This window comes from Lepisosteus oculatus, chromosome 25, assembly GCF_040954835.1.
Source record: "Lepisosteus oculatus isolate fLepOcu1 chromosome 25, fLepOcu1.hap2, whole genome shotgun sequence".
In the NCBI taxonomy this organism is placed as follows: domain Eukaryota; kingdom Metazoa; phylum Chordata; class Actinopteri; order Semionotiformes; family Lepisosteidae; genus Lepisosteus; species Lepisosteus oculatus.
In genome coordinates, this window is record NC_090720.1 from 3,711,993 (window position 1) to 3,737,897 (window position 25,905).

The following is a 25,905-nucleotide window of genomic DNA, read 5'->3' on the forward strand; positions in this document are numbered from 1 at the left end:
TATTGTAAAACCGGAATTATGGAGCTCAGCTCTATGGAACCTAACTTTACACACACAAGGGCCTTTAATCATTTAACCCCAAACCCTGAGAGTACTGATACCTCTTGCCTCCTCCTACACCAAGATCACTGCAATGAGTGTTAGACCAACAAATCACTTCACAAATCATGGAAGCTTAAGATGTCGTAGCTTTTTCTTAGAAAAGAAATAAATCAATGAATCAATAAAACTGAGAAGTGCTTTACTACACAGTACCTGGCACAGTGTGCCATGGGGGAAGGCGAATTGACTTCTTCAGGAAAGACAGCTCGGGTTGGTAAAATCGAAAGGTCTGATCAATAACGTGTGGCGTGGGTTCTACATTCACTTGGCATAGAGCCAGCGGCTTACTGTCCTCAGCTCTGAACGTGACCTGAAATTGCAGGAAACAGAAAGGATTAGGACATTGAATGCAGCTCTAGAGCAAACTACAGGAGTTACTGCTGTACTGCTGTACTTGGAGGGATAAGAACAGCACTGCATATGTGTTTCATGTCGGTAAATCCGGTGGCTTTTGATAACATCCAAGCAGCCACAGCACTGGGAATTAGGCGCCAGTCTTTTCAGTGATTATCAAACAATAGCTGGACTTCTGACCCTATTTCGATATCTATGTAGCAAATGGTCAAAGTTATGTCAACTGCTTATAATGGGTGTTTGTGTCCATATAGCTCATATACTGTATATATATACTGTATATTTCTCCTATAATATTTTGGGACTGAAAAAACATCATCCATGATTTAACAGACATTCAGCAATATCAGATACCACTTCTCCCCTATTAGTCTGTTAAACCAAGGTTCTACTGTAAATATTTTTTTCTACCATTATTTTCAAATTTTGAAATTTGTGGCTCCCTGTCTGAAAGCATGCAATAGTTTATATACCACAATAATAGTCCTCATGACAAGAAGACCATCTTGGCTTCTGCTAAATCTTCCAAGACTTCTCTAAGCTGCAAACTTGAATGAAGTACAACAATGGTTACATAAGGTACTGTAGGTTGCTGTGAAGTTTTTTGTGGCAAGTTGCAACTATAATGAACATGGCTGCCACAGGCCAATAAAAGTTCTATGCTGATTGTATATATTACATTAAAGCTTAGTGCTAAAGTTTGCCAGACTCATTAAACATTGTGTAGACTCAGGATTTTCCTGGAACTACAGGGAATCTGGAAATAAGGCTGATTAGTGTCATGGCTTGGTCACATAGTATGGATTTCCTATGGAAGTTATCAAGAAATTCTCACAACTATAAAAAATCTGTAGATACTGTAGATTTGAAAATGAGTGTACAATGCTACCTCATGTTCAAGATTTGCACCTGTTCAGGACTTGATATTGCTTGATCACAATATAGGATATGATATTTTCTGATGGTATATTTAATCATGTTTTACCTCAAAACTGATCTGACAAGTTGTGACATTATAAAACAGAGCACATCAAATTTCAGATATACTTAATCTGCATATTTCTGGATACGATTAGAAAATGTATAATGTGGTAAACAAATGTAAGTGTGGCATGGTAACCTTTAGAAATTGTAGGATATAAATTAATAAATATGTATCAAATATGATTTGTTAGCCATATAAGACTTTGATCTGTACTTAAATTACTTAAATCTCCTTGAATGGAAATATAGATGTAGGGTCATAATGGAATACATGGAAAACCCTACATATTCGGTCAAAAAATATCATTTTTCATGACTTCCAACCTCTCTTAAAAGTTAAATGCAAAACTGGGTTATAACTCGTGGAGGATGCAGACAGAGATATAGTTATTCTGTAACACAGGAAGTAAGCCATGCTACATGTTCACTATAAAATGTCTGCCTACAGAAAAAGAAACATGAATTAGCCACTATTTACTGTATTTTCAATTTATTAATTATAAATTGTGGGGTACTATACTTTATTCTGTGAAATTGAAACCTTTTACGTACTGTAAGTGTCTGTTTGGAATGACACACTTACTTTAATTATCTTTGGCTGAACTGTTTTTGCCTGCTGATTTTGTGTAACATTGGCACTCCTATTCAGACGTGCATCTGTTGGTCCCTGGTAGGATTAAGAAAAATATAAATTTATGAATGTCATTCAGTGTTAGCATCTTAGTTATGCACTACACTACAAAAAATGCACTGTTGCAAAATGTTTTGACTAACTCCTCATTAATAACTATAATAGCTTAACATTCTCTGGTGGATTATTTAAGATATTACTAAATCAAAACCAGAAATGCAAACCTTTCCCAGTTCCTATTTACTCAATGATTATAATTTTAACAATTAATTAGCAACCTAATGCATACAATCTTTTCATACTGGAACTGGAAGGAATATGTCTCTCTTAAAATATAATTGTTTCTGAAACTGCATGCCTGCATCGTAGCGGTGTGGTCTGCAGTGAAGGTCTGGTATTTGAAAGGAATGTGGACAGTCTCGTTGGGGCGAAGGTAGACCTGGAGCTTCAGACTGTTTTCTTGGAGGTGAAACATGTCGTCTTCCAAGGGAGTCAGAGTTTTTGTCAGGTCTTTAAAATGCCTCCATTCCCTTGAGTCCACAATAACACTGCCAAAATACAAATCATTACATTTCCAAAACCCTGCAAGACCTTTTTTTTCTTTTAGTTGAAAAGAAAATACATTATTTGGTTCAGAGACACACCATCAAAATAGATTGAAAGGCTCTATAGGACAAGCAAATGAGATGTCAAAGAAGAAATGTTGTGTGTGGCCACAAAAACTGAATTTTTCTATTATGTTTTTTCTTTCATGGACATGTCTTTCCTGGCATATCCAAGACCTACTGTACATCTATACATAGGCCCCAACACACATGTGGATTTATGGAGAAAATGCAAACATTTTGTAAGTGCTAGCCTTTGAAATGTTTAAACCTGTGATGAAATTACTACACAAAAAAATCAATTTAAAATAGAATAAGAGGCATCAGTACTTCATTTAAAACCTTGAAAAATATATGTAACTTTCATGTCTCAAACAATTTCTGAATAGCAAAAACAACATCTACAGTAATAAAAAAGATACTATAATAACAGTAGAAGAGAATCTCTTTCTTTTGTTAGTCTGGTAGTGAGTCTATGGGTATGAGCAACAGATGATTTTTCTGCTGGTAGAAAATGTTATACAAAGACTCAGAGCCCTGTTGCTTTGCTATGAACCAACCTTTAATCTAACTTCGCTCTTTCTCTGATCTCCAGTGTACCCCACTGAGAATTTGGCAGGGAAACATCCCTTTTTTATTTCCTGTTGATCCTTAAAGCCATAATGATTCATCTGTGTTTAATTCAGCCAGGTGTTTAGTAAGATGAACTACTGTCTGCACAGTGCACAAGGGACTCAGTGAGAATGAGGAATTTGGAACTTCTTTTTGCTAATGAGCTCAAACATATTCGTTTTCCTAGTCCACAGACAGCAATGGTGATCTTCTCTTGATGATCATTACTACCCTGTATTGAAAGCAGACTGGAAATTGAACCCTCTTTACCTAATTAATAATAACCCTGCCACGCACCTGTCAGACAAACAGAGCTCTCTGCTGTTCGATAATCGTTAGCTTTTCTGCAGTATATGATTTTGTACACTCAGAGCAGACTTGCAAACATATCGATATACAATAATAAAAATAAAGCTATTCACAATGGAATGCATGATTCTAGCAGCAAGTCTTCAGAGTGGGTTCATTTAAATAGTGAAGTATGGTAAGCAGTAAAGTTGTGTATTGCCACAAATGTATTATGCAAGATGCTCTAATTTTACTTTACAGTTGCAAGGCAGAAGATGCTGCTGTTTGTCTGATTAACAATGTGTTTCCGACACTACCATCTTCAATTTCTACAACTAGTACAATAGCTCCCACTGTACTGTATATATTGAAAAGGATAATAAAGCATTATAATCCACTAATTCATAGCTTTTATGCGCAGTCTTTCATTTTTCAAAATGAGAACAAACTGAATTTAATTTTTAAAGATCACTGAAAAGAAATGTTGTATGTATACTATAATTACATTTTAACTGTTACATTTGGATTCCTGCCATATGACACAAAGGCTAAATGACTGTTAATTTCAAAGGAGTAACATCCAATCTGGAGATCAGGGAAGCTGTGTACTCATAACCACCAGCTACTTAATATTCAAAATTTAAAAACTACAGTACAAACAAAAACCAGACAGGAAAACAAGTCACTGAAACCAGAGGTGAAGTAAAATGAAGTATAAGAAGAAGTAGACCAAGTGTTATTTTTTATCATTAATATTTCCAACTTTGTTTATATGACAATGAAGTGGTTGAAGGCTACAGAAAGGTGTAGAGTCGTATTTGGACTGACGTGACCTGAATGGCACGGGCACACCTACTGTACCTGAGCTCTTTGTCCTCACACTCAATGGTGATGGTCTGCTGCACGTTGAAGGGATTTTTCAAGGCAAACTCAAAGAACTCAGCTGTACCCAGAGTGGCGTAGACAATGTGCTGGATGGTAATGGCTTTGCTCAGCATGTTAGTGATGCTCTCTACTTTGCTCCGCTCTCGGTATGCTTCAATTATCTGCAGATCCTGAGAGTGCTGAACTCGCTCCTCTCTGCGGGTCTGTTGAGAGCAGAGACAAAAATGTCCAGTCAAGCAAGCTGAATTGAAAAAGCATAGCAGTTAAGCTCATTACCTTCCCCTAATGCCAAATCCTACCCTCAAGGAGGTTCTCTGCTTGGGTGCCGTACAGAGCAGTGGTTAGGGTTGTGGACCTATTACTGAAAGGTTGTGGGTTCAAGTCCTGTTGCAAAAATGGCTACTGTAAGCATGGCCTACTCCCAACTCAGTCCACACAACTGTAGATATTGTACAAGCATTGCTGAGGGTAACCCTGTAAATGACCAGTGTCCCATCCAGGGGAATCATGCTCTCTCAGTCTGCATAACACTGTAGAAACGAGGACAAGCTCCATTCAGTTGAGTCTCCAAGATGTAGAGTACTTCTTTTTGTTGTACTTTAATAACTATGAATTAAAGGGTTTTCAGCCATCTCTGGCCTTCCTTCATGTCTTTGCAAATTTGTACAGATATTGTGCCACTTTAATTCTGAATCACATTGATCACAATCCCTTGTCACCAGTAGGTTCACACAGTTCACACAGACATTTCCCTTGGTGGAGATTCCAGCTATAGCTGGTCTAGATTAAAGATCTGTATTTCCATGTTTCTCAACATGATTTGAAAACTGAATTTGTCCATTACAACTGCGTTTCTCTGATTCTATCCATAAAGTCCTAGCAGGAATGGTCATTATTCCTCCAGGAACCAGCTTGAGAAACAAGGCACTATTTTGTATCTGGGCCAACGTGGCCAGTACCAAGCAAGTCCTGAGGAGGAAATATACTATAACGAGTGAAATCTTAACCCATTTGTATAATAGATGTGATGCTATTAGTTAATAAGGGTCACATGACTGTGATCTCCCAATCCTTTGAGTTTTTTGTTTCTCACCATGGTGTAGGGCTTCGTCTCACTGATCTGACCCTCTCTCTCATAACGGCGAACTTCCATCATCCGCTCCAACTTGCGCTGACGGATCTCGTCCAGCTCCGGGTCAGCGTGCCTCAGAGCAATGCTTGCCTCCTTCATTCGGCTGTGCAAGAGGGCAGCCAGCTCGCTGTCAGTATCCACTAGTCTCTGGGCACGGGAGGAGTTCTTTACTGCAGAATGAGAGGTAAAGTAACAATAGTGCGTAAAAACTTGCACTGTGCTTGAAATATTCCCATTGCCTACTTAGAAATCTGTAAAACAATGTATACCTTAAATGTTTTTCACATCATGATGTGTAAATTGGACCAAATGGTAAATTGGACAAAATGGCTCACAGGCCAAGATGTAATGCTTGTTTCTGCAGAGTTAAAAGAAAGGAGAGTGCAGCACCACCCTAGAAGGCAAGCAGGAACCCACTGATACAGACCTGACTTAGTTCATTAATCCAGTACAGCAGCAGTGTGAAATCAGGGGCTTCAATCTGCATGAAATGTATATCATGAAGTATTTGGAGGCCTATAAATGAGGTGGTTTCACCTATTTTAAATTTTCAATTGAACAGAAGCTCAGGTACTGAACTGGGATGACAGCGTCGGGAAAGCATGCCAAGTAAGTTTGCAATTCTTCAACTAGTAATTGCAGATTCTAACAGCAAGAAGCTTCACATAAACACAGCAAAGGACCAGGATCGAGGAACATTAATGAGTTATTGAAAACAGAAGAAATGTCATTATATCCCAAAAAATATTTCTAGGAGGTCTTGTTCCTCTTCAATGATAACTGATTGAATGATTTACTCAAGAGGCTCCCCCATCTCTCTTCATCAGCCACTTTTCTTTTCCCTGAAAATCCCCATGCTTTAGGAGATCTTGAGTCTCACAGAGTGTCGGACATCACAGATACTTCTTTGAATTAGGCTATTTGGCAACCTGAATATACTTGAGTGAGAAAGGACAGACCTGTTGGGAGATTCATTTACCATGAATAACACAACATGTAGAAAATGCCACAACTAAAACCTTACAGTCCATTAAACAGGTTGAGCTGAAGAGTTCAAAGGCAGTCAGATGTTTAGATTGTAGTTGAATGGTTTGTTTTTAAATGTGCTTATGTACCAGTAACCTTTTCCACCTTAAATAGACAAAATGGGAGAACACTTCTGAATGTACTGTATGGTATCAGAGTCTTTTTGTTTTTTACAGGTTCAATTGTTCTTTTCTTAATGTTGATATTAATTTGGAGTGTCTATTCTTTTCTCTCTAAAGTAAGACGCTATATATCGTGCACCAACACGGTACAAAAGCACACCCACTCTCAAAATGGCAACCATTCTGACCGTTGAGACTGCAGAGGCTCTTGGAAGAAAGGCTGCCACCAGCAAAGCCACTGGTGCCATCATGGGCTGACACGACACGTGACTGTGAGGGAGGCAGAGTCCCAGTCCTCCTTGCTTTCAGGTTTACATGGTGCCCTAAAAAAAGACAGAAAAAAAGATATTAAATACAAAGAATTCAATCTTTTCCCTATTCTCTGTCACTTTCTTCAGTTCCCTTCAGCACGCTAACTGATTTGGACAAAGTGAGATCTGTAGACGGTTTCAGGAACAACGGTCACATGCAAACAAGTAATTTAACACTCCCATATCTTGTGCATAGTTATTACAGCTGGAGAAAGAAAAGCCCAAAAGAGGTTTGGTCTACCTTTTATAAATATGTGAAGTGTTTTTTCTCCTTCATTTATATAATAACATAGAAGGCACTGCTAAAAGCTGCTCTTTTTCTGGTTTGTGAACTATTGCTAATGACGTGTGTAAGACCAATTTATTAACACAGAGATGCTTTTGTATTTTGTATTAGGTAAGTCTTAAGTGCTTGTATTTTGAGGAAAGCAAGATTGTCAAATGTTGTCAAAATTATGCAAAAAAGTAGGAAAATGAATCCAGAGGAAACATAAATGACCATATGGGATTTTCCTAGATAATAGAGATCTTAAAAAGATTTAAGATATGCTTTGTTAAATCAGAAGCTGATGACTGAAATAAGCACATCTACAAAATGCGAAATGACTCCCTTGAGATAACTGTTATGAATGAAACTAGGAGAATTTTAGAAAAGTTACTTACCAAGTGAGACACATGTGATGCTGTGCAGTAAAACAGACTGAGGTTAATGATTGGTATATACTGTACTTTGAGGGGGATATACTTCAACAGTCCTTCAGTCTGTATCTCAACTTTTTCACATATAAAAGCAAAGATTTAAAATATGTATATGGAATATAAATGCAAATGTGTTTTTCCTTGTACACTCAGAATGTGTATACCGGTAAGGAAACATTTCAAGGTCAAGCAAGAGAACAATTTAAGAGATTACATTTGTTTACAGAGCTTTCTAGGCTTATGTCCTACAAAAGCAAAAGGACACAAAAGAAGTGGATAATATAAAAGATTTAGCTTTCATATGGAAAATAGTCAAGATATTATTATTGTTATTATTATTATTATTATTATTATTATTATTATTATTATTATTATTATTATTTCCACCTTAGTTGAAGATAACGTGATCAGAGAAGCCTTTCTAAAACCAATTACCAATTTTCTGGCATTGTGACTGCTTCAGAGACAAAGAAATGAAGTGATCGCTTCTGCCTCTCAGGAATTAAGAGCACAATATACTGTACACGGATGCCTTTTTAATATAAAAAAATTCTGAGTTAATTTCTAATCCCACAGTAGCAGCCCACGTTCCCTCTATTCCTTTTTAATTACAAGAGCCTTTCACAGCATCAGTACAACACAACCAGAGTCTCTATCATATCGTACACTGACTCTTTTCTACATTTACAGGAAATAATCTATTCTACTGATGTCTCCATGAACCAAGACAAAAAACAGATGATTAATCTGCTGTCTTCAAAGGTGCTTGCTTGCGTTGTGGATAGTAGAGACGATGCCTCATTTAGAGTGAAATCCAGGAGGAGAAGTCACTAGTGAGCGAAGATACAAGACTCTGTCAAGTCTCTACAAAACTCAGGGGATTGATGAACATCAGAGATGTATGTGGCGAATGCTCTGATAGCGCAGTGTGTAAGGCAAGCAGACACAGTAACAAAAGGAGCAGCGGAAACCCAAGAGAGTCCTAGTTTAGATGTTGTGGGAGTAAAGTCGTAAAACTTGACCCTTGACTTGTTCAGACAGGCTGAAAGCAGTTTGTCTGAAAAGATAAATATGGGCTGGACATTTGTCGATTTTAAAATCCAGTGACCATGTCACATGCTGGCAACGAGCTTGACAGAACCAACATCAGATGGTCCCCCACCACTCGTGTACTCTAACAATAACAATAATGAACTCAGGGGCATTCTGGCAACATGGGCAGTAGAAACAGGACTGTTTCAGATGCAGAAAGAGTCCAGTTATGTCCCTTCCTTTTAAAAATCTAATACTCTTTGCACACCTGGCAGACTAACGAGTGCTGCTGGTGCTAAGAAAAACAATTACTTGAATGAGGACATATTCTGCAGCAGCAGAATATTTTAATGTCCGTTTGGAATTAACTAAAGATGCAAAGTTTTGGACAGTTTTAGAATTAATCCATCCCCAATGAAAGAGCTCTATATCAGTTTTGCCAATTAATTGCAATCTTCTTCTTGCATTCTTTGTGCAGGCAGATGTAATAGTACTCTAGAGGCATGTTTCCTTTAGTAATAGGGTCAATACAAACTTATTTAAACTGAGCAGATTTTGTAGGATGTGAAAGGAAACACAAAAATATTTACCATATGAGTTGGCCAGTAACAGATACTAAGGCAAAAAACATTTTAAGGCAAAAATAATTTGTTTCCCCTTTTCCATTGATTGTTTTAATGGGCCCTGATAGGAATGAGATAATTAAAGGTGTAACTGTACATGACAAGGAAATGTTTTATAAGGGAGTTAACTGTCATCATTATCTTACTATGTATGAATTATTTCAATAATTATAATGACAATGGTAATGGTAATTAGACAAACAGTGACACATTGTTCCTTTCATTTTGAAACTCCTGGTTGGCTTTCAGAAATAGTTCAGATTAATAAATTGAAATCCTAATCAAATCATCAGGGACTTTGATCAAAGAGGGATCCCACTTCAGTTAACACAGAAAGACAGTATGGAAACCCTCAGCAGGACAATCAGCCTGAAAATAAATGGATGGAGAAGAAAAAGATCTTGATATGGTATGTAGCAGACATTTTGCTTAAACCTCCTTAGAATATTTTTTACTCAGAACACAGAAGCTATCTGGGAAGACAGCATTCAGAATTCACAGACCTTCTGTGTTTTGAAAACACTGTGTTTGAGTCGTTATCACTGAGTCTGAACAGTGCTCAGAGCAGCCAAGAAGAGCAATAGTTTACAAATCAAAACCGCAATCTGCTTCTCTATTGGCAAATGTTGAGGTTGTCCTGCCAGCTGACTGACAACTTTATGTGTCAGCACCAAAAAGGAAGTAAAACAAATTAAGCCTAGATGAAAAGAAAAATATAGGCAGACTTAGCCTGGGCTGAAAAGGAAAGCTTTTCAAAGGAATAACTGTTTCAAAGTGCTGCCAGGATGAAGCCCAGGACTGACAGTTTCAGCAATGTAAATGTAATACTTCATAATAACTGATTTGGAGCTCATTATCTATTCTTCTGTCAATTTTTTTGTTTTTCTCTGCTCTTAATTTAGGTGTCTAGGATGCTCCGAGAAATGCAAAATAAATATAAGATTAAGATCTAGTCAACCAAAGGCTGCCATAGTCTCTGCTTACCTATGTTTCCCAAGCGCAGATGCAGTCTACCTCTAACAACTGTGGAGACTTCAACTGGCTTTATGCTGCCATGTTGAGAAATATTGCTGCTTAAAGCCATGGAGTCCTGGAAATAGTCTGTTGTGATCACCTCCAGCTCATGCATTACTTGGACGGCAGGCCTTCCTTGCCGCAGTAAATGCTACCCGAGAACAGAAAAAAAAACCAATACATATGAATGACGAGCTAGTCAAGCCCCTTTCCACTGAAGGATAAAAGGTATATTGTCTAAGATGTGTTTCACTTGGCTGTGCCCTCCATTTCCAACTGCTGCTGATGAAGACATTCCTAACACAATATAAAGTAAACTCATTAAGTTAAAAAACAATCTGGGGGAAATATTTTCAGTAATGCTGCAGCAATTAAAGCTTCAGATACTATTTACAACAGTAGCTGGCTTACAATAAGGGTAGCCAAGGAAGTTTTCAGTAAAAAAATAATGTACATTAAACCACAGGGACCTATTACATGGAAGGTTATCACCTACTAACTCTAAAAACAAAACACAACATTAAATTCTTTTGTTCTGGACTATTTTATAAAAAGGGTGGTATATTTCAACCACAAATTTAATGCAATACTCCTTTTTGCAGATCATTTAATATCTTAATTTCAGATGTGCATTTCCAAGAAAAGCTTCAAGCATAAAGTACAGGATGAAACAATAATTTACAGTGGAAATTATGTATAAGGGACACAAACATACAGGAAATAGCATGTATCTTACACATAAATTCTGTATATGTAGATTATATACATACAGTATATTTATACTTACTATATATATAAAAAAATATGTTTATTGACACAAACATATGCATCTTTTAATAATATATACTGTAAAATCTGGTCACCAGTTTGTCCTCCCCTTCCCTCCACAGTTGTAGGAGACCGGATACACTTTGACAGGACAATGTAATAGGGGACAAGTTACAAAGTCAAGTTTCTTAGTTTAAAAGAAGGTCAACAAAGGCACACAAAATAATAGTCTCTGTGCAATATTCTCTCATTCACTATATATAATTTATACACTGCAAATAAACGAAGAGCAAGCACTATGAGAAGCACTCAAACTAACAATAGTCTCCTCTCAATATGATTTTATTTTCAGGTAAGGGAATCCTATGCCTATAATGCTTAGACCTCTAATCCCTTTGATCTAAAAAACAAACCTGCTTCACTTCCTACCCTGTGAACAATGAGCAATGTCAAACACACCTTGAGCTCCACAGCCGAGGAGCCAATCAGGAGCAGCGATTCTGCATCCCAGACGTCAATGTGAAGGGTGTGAATGGCCAGGTAGCGAAGGAACCACTGCTTCTCTCCTGGCTTCAGAAAGCCCGGGTCTAAAAGGTACTTCAGCTGCAGGCCAGGGGACTCTGCATAGAAACAGCACAGAGTAAACACTCAGGTACTATACTTCTGTACTATAAGAGACAAAATGTTAATCATTCATCCTGTTCTGCAAAAGCCATTAACATACCTCATTTTGTAAAGAAAGCTTTGACTTAGGTCAGGTACAAATGCACAAGAAGTGAAAGAAATGTCTCACCAGGTTGTTTTTGTTTTTCAATTTTAGAATATTCGTTCTTATTTGAGCAGAACAACTTGCTTCCTTCCCTGTTTGGGCAGTATTCAGGGACAGATTCTATCTAATCTGAACCACTCATGAGAATAGGACCCTGCTCACCAGCAAAGCTTAAGTTGGAAATCTAGGAAAAGAATCAAGGCAGGAAAACACTGTTCCACATCAGAGCTTTCATTAAGCAGAGGTCTAAGGCACTGATGTATTATCTCATTGACATATAAGCAGAATGGGTGATGCAAGACCTGGGAGTCAAAGAACGGAGCAACAGAACTGAACCTGATTTTTGCAAACTCATGCACAGGCTCGAAAAAGATCTAGCGAGAAAGCAAGCCTGGCTGTGTAATTCCCCGCTGAGTTATACAATTGAGCTGAGCAGGCTGACTGGGAGCTTCTTGCTAAGGTGTCTGAGAACATGGATCAATGGCAACAAAATATATATATATTTCTCTCTAACCTTAAAGAAGGATCAGAAAAGTCAACACTGAGAGGCTTTTGCTCTTCTGTATTTCTGTATTTCAATGACTGAGGCTTTATTTCTAACTGAATAGCTGAGGTTAAGGGTGACTAGGGAGTGCCAAACAAAAGTGCTTTTGAAGAAATTTATTTTAAATGTTTTTATTTAACATTTATATTAATGCATATGTTCCCTACATGTTTCACCCATGTCTGGGCTTGTTAAATAAAAAAATGTTTTCATTTTAGAAGCAAATCTCTGTTTTTTGGCTTCTGAAATCTCCAAGTGTTAACATTTGGCCACATAGAAGAAAAAGAAGAAAAGGTGCAACAGAAAGACCAATCAAAAACCTGTGATTTCAAGGGTTGAAGACCAGAGATGCTGTTATATGACTTCTGAATCTGTATCTGAGGTACTACAGCACCACAACCACCACAACTGTATCAATTGCAATGCAATTACATTGCATCAGTAGTCAGGTCCCAGAGGAATGGTTCAGCAGATCTAAGAACATAACTTTTTCTTTAGAGTATTAAAAATGTCAATTTCTGCCATAAATATTTGCCACTAATAAGCAAGCATGATTAAATTAATTTTCCAGGCCCTCTTACCAGAGTTAATTATGCCATCCTTGTTAATAACAGCTAGAACACAGGGGGCTGGCTCTCTGGATGTCCTCTGTGATCCATCCACATCGAGCAGCTGAAGTCTCTGGGTTGACACAGGAGGAAAGCGGTACAGCTGGAAGGTGAAATAAACTGAGTGTGGCCAATCCGACTTCACCCCCACCTCAGGCACTCTACAGAAAACAGAAACAAAATCAGAAAATACAAAGCAATATAAATCTCCGGCTCAAATTTAGTCCTTGGCAATAGTACTTTTGTCTTAAAACAATGTTTTTTACTTATGTTCAAATATGGAAAGAAGGGAGTTGGAAAATTATTTTTGAAACAAAATTATGCACAATTCATTGAAACAGCCAATTGTGATTTCAATAGCTTAATGTACTTGCACAAGGGACCAATAAACATGCTGTGTACTGTATACAAATGAGTTAATACAGGTTGATTCCAAAGAAAAGGTGTAGGAAGACCCAGACTCCCAAGGGAATAACTAGTGATTTTTCCATCATTAGATTTTTCTAACTGTAAATCAGGCTGATTTGGGTGTAGTATGGGCCTATGCATGGAACAAATGGAACAAGTGTAGTTTGATTACTCCTGTAAATATTTATACAAGGCAATAATGTTGCTATATTCGGAATTTGCCATATGTGAACTGTTAAATGTTCTTATCGTTAAATAATTTTATTGGTGGACTTTTATGAATTCATTATAAAACATCTTAATTTTGTTTGTTTTTAAGTTTTCACACTACATCTTTTACTTTGTCGTTGTGGTAAAAATCTTTTTGAAATCAAACACACACAATCGCCGTTATCTGTCACAGTTGTTCTCTCTCACGCCTGAGTTGCTCCATGGTACGATTTTATTTAGTAAAAATCATGGAGAAATGTTTAATTTAAAAAAGATATAAAAGGTAAACCATCTGATATTGAGTGTCAGCAAAGAGGTAGTCGTCAAACAAGGAGAATGTGACTGAATTTTCATCAAGCACAACAGGTACTCACACCTTACACAGAGGACTAAAATAAGCTTTTAAACAGAAGGCAAAATGCGTTCAACGTTTGTATGACAAGATAGTCAGTTATGGAAGGTGGCAAGAGCCTACATTTTTGTTGCAGATTCTCATGCCATTGTGAAATCTGCATTTGTACAGGTTATGCCCTTTCACACAGTGTCATGTACAGAATACAGCAATAAACAATATTACTCAAAAGGTAGTAATCCTGTTCTATGAAGTAATAGTGGGTATGAAGAACAACAACGTGTTTTTTTTTCTTTCATGTACAGAAGACATGTTGTACATCTTAAAATAAAATGCATGTATTGGTAGGGATTTGTCAGGGATAAGACTTAATTAAATAAGATCAAGCCTAATCTGAAATAATTCATCAGAACTCATTGAGGGGAAATCAACAGTCAATCACAATGCATTCAAATAATAAGGACAATAGCAAGATATGCCAAAAGTGGAGAAATCCTATCAAGAATAGTGCAAGCTGATTTAATAAGAGCTGAACTTGCTTGTCCTCTGAATCAATTTGCTTGGTAAGATTCTTCAGCTAAAAAGAGTCTGCTGAGGTGTGAAGACTTTCATTAATATTCATTCAGTAAACAGACATGATTGATAATTACAGAGCCTTAGAGAGAAATAAAAATTACACCATAATTGCAGTACACATACAATGAGCTGACATCCATGTATGGGCTCTGTGTCTTGTTCATAAGGTAATTAGTTACATTTACTGAAGAGCTGACATGAGTGATACCAGGGATGGTAACTTTAGTTGACAGCATCATGCAAAGAGGATTCATATTACAGCTATAGTTTTATTTTGCACGTTATTACTTTTTAGAGAAGAGGATTAAGATCACTGATTAACAGACTCACAGAGATACCAGTTTAATTATAAAATTAATAACCTCAATATTTATCACATTAAATTAGAAGTTTTATAGTCATCTGAATAATATGCCAGAAACATCCTTGTGTGTTACATCTACCATGATAGTTACATATGAGTTGTCTAACCAGGAAAGAGGTGCCCAAGCTTCTCCGCTCAAGAACTAACAATGTAGATTTCTGGCAAGTAACGAGGGGGTAGATCATTGGGGCAATCTAGACTAACAAATGAAACCCAGTATAAAGTCTGTTCACATGGTCAGCTCAAGAGCACGTCAGAGGTGAGGCAACTCTGCTACGTTACATACAGCCCACATGTAATAATTTAGAAGAGAAAAATGATAACTTTAAGATTAGAACTTTCTTCCAGACAAGAGCTTTCTTTAATCTAGACACCAGAATGCACACACAATTTCTTGGTATTTTTAACAAACATTCAGAAGAAGGTTAAGTAGGAGTAGTGATAAAAATCCTTTTATCTACGAACAGAGAATTTTGGTGGGAACTCAAAATCACATGAAGGCCCTGTGGGACAATGACATGTTAAAGAGCAGGCAGGAGAAATGTGAGCTGCATCAGAGCCTAGAACAAGATCAGTTTCAGAGCCGGGGGGTAGTGGGTCTCTTTGAAGCCTTTGCTCTGTGGTCACAGAGGGAAGTGCAGGGATGATTAATTTCGTGCCACTACACTTTGTGTTTGTACAGAGACAATAAGGTAAAGAATCATCTACTGTAGCTAAGCATGCCCTTCTTAAACTGATCAAAATAAATAATACATTTCTACACATTCTGCAATTTGGCAGATGCAGTAGATCAGAAATCTAACCTTATGTATACTCTGTGTATAAGTTCTTTAAATGTGTATGAAGCAAACAGGAATATACTGTATAAATTAAAACAATTATTTAGTTCTTAATGCTTATTTTAAGTATATTTTAATTAATGCATTTTATTCTGTAGTCTTATATAGTGAAGTCTATGGATATTTATACACCTGGAGCAGACAGGGGTTTTTTAAAACTTAAGAACACACTATTATAACATAATCTATTTACTGAATTAGTGGGTTTAACACAGGAGAAGGAGAAGAGTGAATGTAGTTGAAGAACAATTTAGCTCTTCAGCAGAAGCTTGGACTAGTTCTGCCTGATACAGTAAAAGTAATGGGTCCAGATATTAAGTGAAGCGAACTTCAACTGAGGGAGCAGAGATTCTCCTCGGAAGCTCTCTCACAAAATTCTGTGCCTCACCCTGTCACAGAGAGTAAAACCCAGCAAAAACCCACATGTTCAAGCTCAAGGTGCCACCGAAGGCTGGGTGTGCAATACTGGAGGCACTGTAACTCTAAGCATGTGGCACAGGGCATTCTGGGTTGTACAGTCTGCTGGAGTTTTGAAGCTCAAGACCATGTAAGAAAAACCCAGCTGCAGCTAGAACATCAAATATCCCCTATTTAACTAACTGCCCTCTGCTGTAACAATTGGAACAGATCCACCACTACAAGTAACAATTCTCAGTGGGGAGGGTCATTTTCTTTGACCTTCAGCTCAACCTGCAGTGATCATCCACAACAGCTAAACAGTTGATACCATTCAGCTCCACTAATAGTCAAACACAGGTGATTTATGCTTACCTGGAGAAGGCAAGAAACTGGAGGATGATCTCATTGTACTGGAAGAAATCAGCTTCCTCTCTCTGGGGGTCAAAGTTGACCGGGTCAGAGGGGTCTACTACCTCAGCCACCTGGCTATTACAGTCTCGGACATCTGGGAACCCAACAGAGTGGAGCAGAGCCAAGGCCCCTCTCGAAATTTGGGCACTGGAGGTGATAAGCACAATGGAAGACAAATCAATAACCTTACAAAAGACCCAGTCCCCTTCACAAGACCTGAAAGACCTGAAACTCAAATAAAAGCTTCACAATGCCATAAGGTTAAGGTAATCCACAAGGACTTCTGTGAAATGCCTTACAGTTTAGTAAATTAAATTAACCTAAAACTAAGCATTAGAAATATAATAAAATCTCAAAAGAATCCAAAATAGCTAGCAAATAATTTCTTTGCTAATTGATGTTTGAGTATGGAAAGGTAATAAAATTGCATTTGTTTTAAAAGAAGCAGACCGTGGTACAGTACATCAATAGCCATTTACTTTATAGCACAGAGGATTTAGAGGGTTCTCAGCACAAGATGCATTTTAGCAGATTAACTTGAAGATCAATCCTACTGTATCAAGATCTGCTACTGTCTTTTCATAACTGAAATGTATCAACGTCTGCCTTGTACAAAACTAAAACTCTGAATTCTAACCTCCTGAACCTTTTGTAGGGAAACTTTTGAGAAATTAGAAAACACCAAGCTGCAAACCCCTGCGTATGGGAAAAAATAAATTCATCCCTCCACTATATGCATTTGAATTTACTCCACCGTAACAGACAATAGAACAAAATAATACCAGATTAATAAAAACCTAATTGCTTAAGTGCATTTTTAAAACACTTTTTCTATTTTTTAAATAATATTTCAATACAAATAAAAACTAATACCGTCCTACAGTTTTAGTTTCAAAGGGATTCAATTTAATACAACACTTATTTTTAACAATTATTTTGAACTGAATGTGTGATCCTTTTAAAAGTGGGTCAGTCTATAGAAAAGGAATAAAACATCCACAGTTCTAATACTGGATCCGAAATATATCAGTTATGAACTATTTGCAACTGCTTTTACTTATCTGTGCGTAAATGACCTTAACTCTCACAACAAAGAGTACAAATGTAATTGGTTCTTTATTTCCTTAATGACTCTTCCAGGGTTTTTTTTTTATAAATAAAGTATACACTTAACCCATGAATCCCATGTAACAACCTTCAGCTCAATTTTGTATTAATTTGTCAGTTTGTAGTTGTACTGACGTTCTTCAACAAGTTCACCCAAACGAGTTTGCATATAATTCAAGTTCTTCAACCTAGTGTTGTCTAATTATGGCATGCTTTTCTGTATTCTGACATGCCTGTCCCATCTCAACCACATTTTAACATGCTTCCATCGCAATTAGTGATGAAATAGCCATTCTCAAGATTTACAAAGAGCTACACAAATTATTCTTGCATGAGACATTAAAAATGAAAAAGATGGCTACCTCAAGATCGCGTTAGACTTTCAAGATAAAATGATGGTTTTCTTTTAAAAGGCTGTGGTGGCTCTGAGTACCTCTGATTAACCTATAAATCTGTGAGCGCTGGGGGCTGGCTCTGTTGATGGCCGAAAATAGGCTGCCATCATTCTCACCTCGGCATCTGCGTTCCCAGGGCGACGATGGGTGCGTGAACGGGGGTGAAAGGCAGCTCCTGGAGCTGCTCTGCGCTGGGGGACTGGGGCTGTGGAGCTGGCAGGCTGAGGTCAGCCTCCAGGTGGGCAATACTGCTGGCAAACGGCAGCTCCTATTTATTCACACAGAAACAAAGACCCACCAAGCACTTAATCAGCTCAATGTGTCACACTGGAATGAAAAAAGAAAGCCTCAGAAGTATTTAGTCACCAAGCCACCAATATTAAACCAAGAAAATGTCTCTGCATATTAACACAGCAACACATGGCACAATTTTCTATTTTGCACCCAACCAAATGGAGGATATGGTTCAATAGGTAAGACAGGGTGATACGGGCACACAGCAATGTAATACAAAACCCCTCACCATGCTTATTAGCGTCTGCAACCCAAAGTCATTGGAAATTGCACTGCATGTCTACTTTTTAAGTACAGATGAAATAATTGTATATTCATTTTCAGGTCAGTCCGTTCTTCAGATAATGGAGAATTTAATAATTGCTTTATTATGGTGCGGAAATGACCGTGAAACAGCAAACAGGGCAGACCTCTAAACATATGTGGTCGTGATAAACTGCAAATGGAAGGAGGCTATTTGAGAAAACTATACGCATTAAATGGATATGCTTCGTAATAATCAAACAGGAATAGGAATATCCACACCAGGATAAATTCAAGTGCTGAGATAATGAAAAAAAGCTTCAAAGTTTCACATTTAGTTGCTTCACAGCTGCATGCCCCAAGCAAATTAAAATTGTATGCTTGTCTTTCGAAAAAATGAAACACCATTTACTAAAGGGAAAAAATAACTCATATTTAATAAAGTTGTACAGGGCCAGTGGTTTAACTGGTGTTCATTTTTTACTGAATACTGCAGCTGATGCAACAGCAGTAAATGGCTGAAATGGGAAATATTTCTGAAACCTAATGAGCTAAATTTGAACAATAAATTTAACTTAATGTGCTTAAGGACCCTCTTCATATTTATTAGCAGAATAATAAAGCAATGTTTTATTTGGGAAGAGAGTACACAATGCTATTAGAATATGTACCATTCCCATTTTAATTTTATTTTAGCCACAAAACACACGTTCCTTTGCTAATAAGCAGAGATACAGTGCCGAAAACTATGAGTACCTTTTAGGTATAATTTATGTTGCCCTTTAAACCAGCTCTTTTCTAGCACATTAAAACAAACTGAATATTTCAGCACCCACACCCAGACATCAAATTTCTAAAACAAGTCTGATTTAGGAACTGCCATTACACAATATAATAAGCTCCAATATAACTCCCAAACCATTCTGTCTTATTTGACAACACAAAGTCAGCAATAATTCAGTTACTGCTTCAAAGTATACACTTCCACAGAACTAAAGCCTTCCACAATTACAGATCAGGGCGTTCCTTCTGGCAGTTTATACATCAGAATATAAAGTGTTTGGACCCGCTGAGGCCCAGATTTATTAAGTGAAGTATGATCTTTATCATTGATCTTCTTAAGTGGATATGACTTTCACAATTAAAGGTTATCCATCAGAGGGCCCATTCATTTCTTGACTGTCACGCTTCATGATCCAGTATACTCATTTCTGTTTCCTGACCCTCAGGGAAATCACAGCTTGTGGACAGCTGTCAGGGTCCCAGGATAGCACCACAAGTCTCACAAATTGATGGGATGTTCAAACTGCAGTCTGGATGATGTCCACAAAAAAACAACAAAATGCAATAAACAATATCTGTCTTTCCCAAATCTCCACAGACTTGTGTAAAGGACTGTGCTACATGACTTTGCTGTTATTGCTGGAAAAGATGTGTCTATCAGTGCTGAAAAGGGAAAGGATAAAAAAATCTTGCCTGTTGACTGGCAATGAGATTTCACAAGGAGGAGCACGATTCAAGGTAGACCTTTAGCAAACGAAAGAGGTGAGAGGTTGTTTTCTTGAGGGAGGCATTTTGAAAGGCCGAATGTGAATCTTCTTATTTTGCATATACTGTAACTAGTAATTGAAAAAATCAATAAAGGCTTTGTTAATATTACAGTAAAAAGCATACAAAGGAAATCCTGAAGGTGGTTCTCTGAAGTAACATGGGTTCTGTCCTACCACTTACTTAATCCCCTTGAGTTCTTTGGATTCTATGTGAACTTTCTCACATTGCCCCCTTTCAAAAGGTGTAAAAGGACTTTTGAGGGTTAGCATCAGAAACAGTGTTAACTTCAGGGCTCTCAGAAGCCATTATCTTGTTTCTTTAACTTGGAACATCAGAAATCAGAAAGTGACAAACAAACAAACATGAGAAACAAACAGCAGGCAGGTACCCAGGCTGACGTTGTGCCCTTAAGGCTGAAGGGCAGATCAGACGTGCGTGTGGGTGGCTGTGTTCGTGGTGTGTAGGAGTAGGTACTTACAGCATGTGACAGCTGGTAGGCTGCTGCTATCGGGGAAGGCAAGAGCTGACAGGGAATCTGTTGTTGCCATGGAGATGCTGTAGAATGGCTGATGGTTGGGTAGCGGGGAGACATGGAGATCCGAGACATGGACATCTTTAAAAGAGGATACAAGTACAGAAATACAAGGATTTAGGAGGATGAAAGAATTAAAAAATGATAAAAAGGCAGAATTCGTGGCTGCCTGCATAATAAACTTGCATGTGTGCAAAAAAAAAACAGAATAAAAGGGTCAACAGATGAAGTTTTACTCAGTTTTTTTGTGCACTGCGTGGGCAATATGCTTTGGGATACTTTTCCATCCATGTGGCCTTAAAAGGCTGCTTGCGTTTAAAACCTAACCTCAGTTCTACCTCAGCAATACAAAAGGCATTTAATATTCATTCCTTGCCCGTTAAAAACACTTTACTGTGAGAATGTAGTAAGCCATATAGGCCATATAGATGTGGCATTAGACCATACTTATAATATAAAATCAAATAGAAACACAATCTTGGTAGTGATGTTTTTCTGTGGAATACAGAGTTAAGGAGCCTGGTACTCTAGCACTTGGAGACAAAGTGCTTGCAGGTCAGAGAATGTGCATTTACTAAGCCTTTACACTTCCCATTTGCAAGCACATCCCAACATTACACTGACACACCACCTTTCTTTCTGCTTTCTGTGGACTGTCTTCACAACCTATACCCCTACTTCAGGACAAGTGCAAGATGGGATTCTATTCTAGTCTGGTGTTTAAATTAAACCAGCGATGAAGGTGCCGCATTGCTTTTTTCTCACTATTACACTGAAACAAATCATGCTAGAGCAGACACATGATATCAAAACTGGACATATACAACACGCAAAACCTAATCGCCACATGACCAAAGTCGTCTTCAGGATAAGACCATTTCTTAGTAAAAAACATTAAGAGGCTCATACATACTTACAACAGCTGAAGCAAATATTAAAGTACACGCAAACATATATAAAAGATTAGCTGTGAGATAACACGTTATCTGTAAAGCATTGTGAATTTTACAGAATGTGGTCTTGTTACCAGGATTTTACAGGTCACTTAAATCCAAGGTTCCTTGTTGCTTTCTCATGCTCTTCCATTGAAAAACAGTGAAACAGTGGACAGTGAAATCAATGCCATTTCTCCGCATTTGATATACAGTAAGAGATGCACATCATGGCTACATTCTTTGTTTGTCGCTACAAACATTCCATCAATCAACAACCGCTGCATTAACTGTGACAGATTCGCACAATCTGTTAGGAATCAACTTTAATGTTTTTACACATTTGTAAACTTCAATAAAGGCTATGCCAAATAAAACAGTATTTAAATTTTAAGAAATTCACACTTGTAAATTCTGTTGGCTTTGGACAGAAAGCAATGCATCTTTCAGTATCTTTCCGCTGTCAGTATATACCGTGATGAAGTAACTGTCTTTTCAGACCAATGAATGATGCATTGCTAGGTAACCGTACGGAGACGTAGACCAGCAGGATTGAAGAATTAGAAATGCATTTAAAATGGGAAGCAGTTAACACAGGCAGAGCAGTAAGTTGATAGACACACAGCCAACAAGAAAGGCTGAACTGCATAAAAGCTGAAATGTTTTTAGCTCATAATGCCAGAGACTTTTGACCAACTGCTCTTGTAGTGATGGATTCTAAGAGATGCTGTGGTTTTTCCTTGGAGTTCAAGACCCCAGATAAGTGCTGACTAACAACATTATGATAAAGTGTAACTTCTGAACTAGACTATGAGGACTACAGCACTATTACCAACCTACAGTAATACACAGAGTGCTTCTTATCATCCCAGACTTGCAATCATCTTCTAAGGAATGAAAACTGGAACTTTTTTCATTAATCTTTATTTTATATATTTAAATATATTCACATAAAACATTACACAAATTACATTCAAAACTCCAAATATCCTGTCCGGCTACGAACAAAGCGTAAAAAGGTGCCAAGTATCTGTATATACTACAGATACTGTATATGTTTATGAAAAAAATATTCGTAATTGGCTGCTTTGTCCTACATTACTTTAGGTAGTAGTGAAGAATGCTTCCTTTACCAATAAAAAAAAACCTTAGAAATTAAAGTGACCTTTATTTACAGAAATCGACTTACACCAGAGCCCTGAGGCGATCTTGGAGGGGAAGTGTGGGGCTGAGAAGCACTTCGGCCTGAAAAGCAGATGAAGGCAGTTATTACTGTAACTACGAATAGCTGTTCATTTTCTGTGCTTTAGTGCAGCTACGGCGAACCAGCCTGGGATCAATGATGATCATATTAAAACATTTTTGAAGTTTCTTTTAACTCTAACACCCATTAAAAAAAAACACTGAGAAAACTGATTATGTGGATGACTGAGTATAGATGAATCATGAATTCCTGAAAATAACTGAAAATAAAGACTGGAAACCTGCTGTAAAAAAAAAACTGCTGTGCAATTTGGTCACTGATGTTTAATGTAATCCCTTGTAATTAAAAAAATGGCCTCTCTTATACTTACCTGAAAAGTTGAAAGACGAAATTAACCACAAAGAAATAAATGCCGACTCATTACCATGCCTTAGTCAGAAGATAACTAGCTTCTTTGTTTCTAATTCAATTAGTATCTTTTTCTCTTCATATTTGGCAAATACAAAAGCACAATTTGGTCTCATTTCTTTCTTCAAGCTATGTAACTCAAGGATTTGATAACATCAATTAATTTACTCCCATTAGATCTCATATACCAAGGCCTTATTAACTTTACAGCTGGGCAAAGCAATTCGGAGGAATACAAATGAATATAATGAAAGCACATTTTGCAGCAAAATTTATTTTTAATTGCCTTATCACATCACCAATTGAGTTTTCAATCAAATGAGAATCTAATTTCCTCCTCATAGCAAAATCAGTACAGCAGAACAGGTTTAAATCTGCCCCATAAAACACAGAGTTAAAACACTGTATAGAGGAATCATTCAAGGTGAGGAACAGCAGCAGATGAGCTGAATCTCCTTCTCAGGAATACTTAAGAAATAAATAAAAGACAAGCTGTGGTGAAAGACAGATAGACGTCACACAGTTCATTGCGCCCTTGTCATTATAATATCCTCATTGCTATAGTTCAATATTGTTAATCCAATGATTTAACCTCTTCTCTAGGTTATTCTCATTTTAGCGTTTTTGGACGCAGAACGAACTTCAAGATCATTGCTATGCTAGCGTGCTCTGCTTTTGGCCACCCTGTGTGACTGACACAGTTCCCAGACCTTTTCACACAATTTTTTACTCCATCTGTTTTAGACGTCTCGAGTAGCTTAACTTAAGTTACTCACCAGGATACATTTTCATCAATGCTTCAATTCTGTGTCACATCTACTTAATACCACAATGGTGCCCTGAATGAAATCCCTATCTACACTGTTATACGGGGGAAGCTGTAATTAATACAGACTTGTTTCTAGTTTTCCTTTAAATATTCAAGCACTTTGCCTCATTAGGGAAATAGTGGATTTACTAGCTGTGACTCACTGATCTGTCACGTTAAAGCATAATTTGAAGGGTTGTTACTGGGAATTATATCCCAATGGCACGAAAATGTCTAATAAGTGTTCCATTAAAGGTTACAGAAGACTGTGTGAAGCCTTTTTCCCCAAACTCTTTATGGTGGCAGTCATGCAACCAATCTTCCACTATGCCATGCTTTTCAATATTTACATATTCTTGAATGATGAAAGGAAACTTGGGACTACAGCACATATATTGTTTGTTTAAATGTAGCAGGTCAAAGACTTTTAAAAATGGCCTATCATCCAACATACAAAATGTAGAACTCTAATATATACCTCCATGCATCAATGGTGATTCACTGCTCTGTTTGCCTCTGTAATGAGAAACGCCTTGGTTCTGATCAGATGAGTGAAAACCATTCTTTTGCCATTATATCAGAGGAAAATGCAGAAAGAGCAGCTCCTTTCAAATTGTTCTGTGTTTTATTACCGATCTATGCCCCTAGAGATCTACAGAGATACAGTAAGTAGGTATTCCACTTTTTACTAGTATCCTCTGTTATTCATTCTTTAATAATTTTGCCTTTGGTAGCCTAAGGGCACTAATACAGTAGTTGCAAAATATGAATGTAATGCCTTTTATTGCCAGAATATTTATGCTGTAAAATAACACTAAGCATAAGCAAAAATAAGCTTTATAAACTGCTTTTCTTTCATACCACAATGCAATTCTTTGGAGCATTCAACTAGTAACCTACACTGTTTTCTACCTGAAGAGGAGTGACTGTGTTTTATTATTAAGATCACAGGAATGTCAATGAGTTCTACCATGCGTCTGGAAGATAAAAACATCATATGCCAGAAAAATCCCTAGGGATCTGGCTTCACCTGCTACTTTATCAGACAAAAAATGAAAACTCAAATCAGGTAAATAAAAAGGAAGGGTAACAGGCTCTGCATTAATAGCATTCAGTTTCAGGCACAGCGCATTACAGAGCTTCTGGAAAACGCAGCACTGAGCTGGGGTTATGTGTGTGTGTTTATTGGCGGGGGGTGAGAATGGAAATTGCATTGCGAATTCAAGTGAATTTCCACAGCTGTCGGTGGATTCAATTTAACTGACATGCTATTACTCTTCAAATCAATCTTTTTTACCCTCAAAAGCCTCTGTCTAAACCAGTTTGTTGCAGCTGGAATGGTCAACTTTTGTTTCATCCAGAATTTCAGGTGCAGGTCCCTGGAGAAACAAATTCTTGCAGGCTGGTTGATTAATAGAAATTAGCAGGCCCAAGAAATACTCCCAATGTATGCATGACTACCTGCATCTGTCATCAAACAAATATGTGACTACTGATCCAAGAAATAGGATGGTACAGTAGCTACTGTACCTTGAAGTGAACTGTAAATTCCAAAACATTCATCTTATAGCTACAGTATTTAACCTCTGTCTCTTGAAGTGAGGTCCTAGGATCTTGGCGGAGTGGTCTAAATTCCAGACGTCTCCAGACTGAACAGCTATCAACGGGAACATTAAAACCAGGCCCCAGACATGAACTATGCTGCTCTCTGGTCTGTCAGTATAAAGGCTACTCTTCAGATGCATCATTCATGAGGGGCCCTT

At 37.5% G+C, this 25,905-nt stretch overlaps 1 protein-coding gene across 4 annotated transcripts in view; it reads right to left on the reverse strand.

The window, feature by feature from the left end:
* Positions 1-25,905, reverse strand: part of nphp4 (nephronophthisis 4) — a 128,239-nt gene that overhangs the window by 8,297 nt on the left and 94,037 nt on the right. For 3 of the 4 annotated variants that reach the window (XM_015337161.2, XM_015337160.2, XM_015337162.2), the window contains exons 12-24: positions 22,912-22,967; positions 20,737-20,871; positions 18,287-18,438; positions 16,630-16,815; positions 13,083-13,270; positions 11,648-11,808; positions 10,391-10,571; positions 6,906-7,064; positions 5,555-5,763; positions 4,438-4,664; positions 2,430-2,619; positions 2,024-2,107; positions 256-412 (exon numbers count right to left, since the gene is read on the reverse strand). In XM_015337161.2, coding sequence (XP_015192647.2) covers positions 256-412; positions 2,024-2,107; positions 2,430-2,619; positions 4,438-4,664; positions 5,555-5,763; positions 6,906-7,064; positions 10,391-10,571; positions 11,648-11,808; positions 13,083-13,270; positions 16,630-16,815; positions 18,287-18,438; positions 20,737-20,871; positions 22,912-22,967 — 2,085 coding nt within the window. The remainder of the gene's footprint in view (positions 1-255; positions 413-2,023; positions 2,108-2,429; positions 2,620-4,437; positions 4,665-5,554; positions 5,764-6,905; positions 7,065-10,390; positions 10,572-11,647; positions 11,809-13,082; positions 13,271-16,629; positions 16,816-18,286; positions 18,439-20,736; positions 20,872-22,911; positions 22,968-25,905) is intronic. The other variant, XM_015337163.2, reaches the window with a different exon arrangement.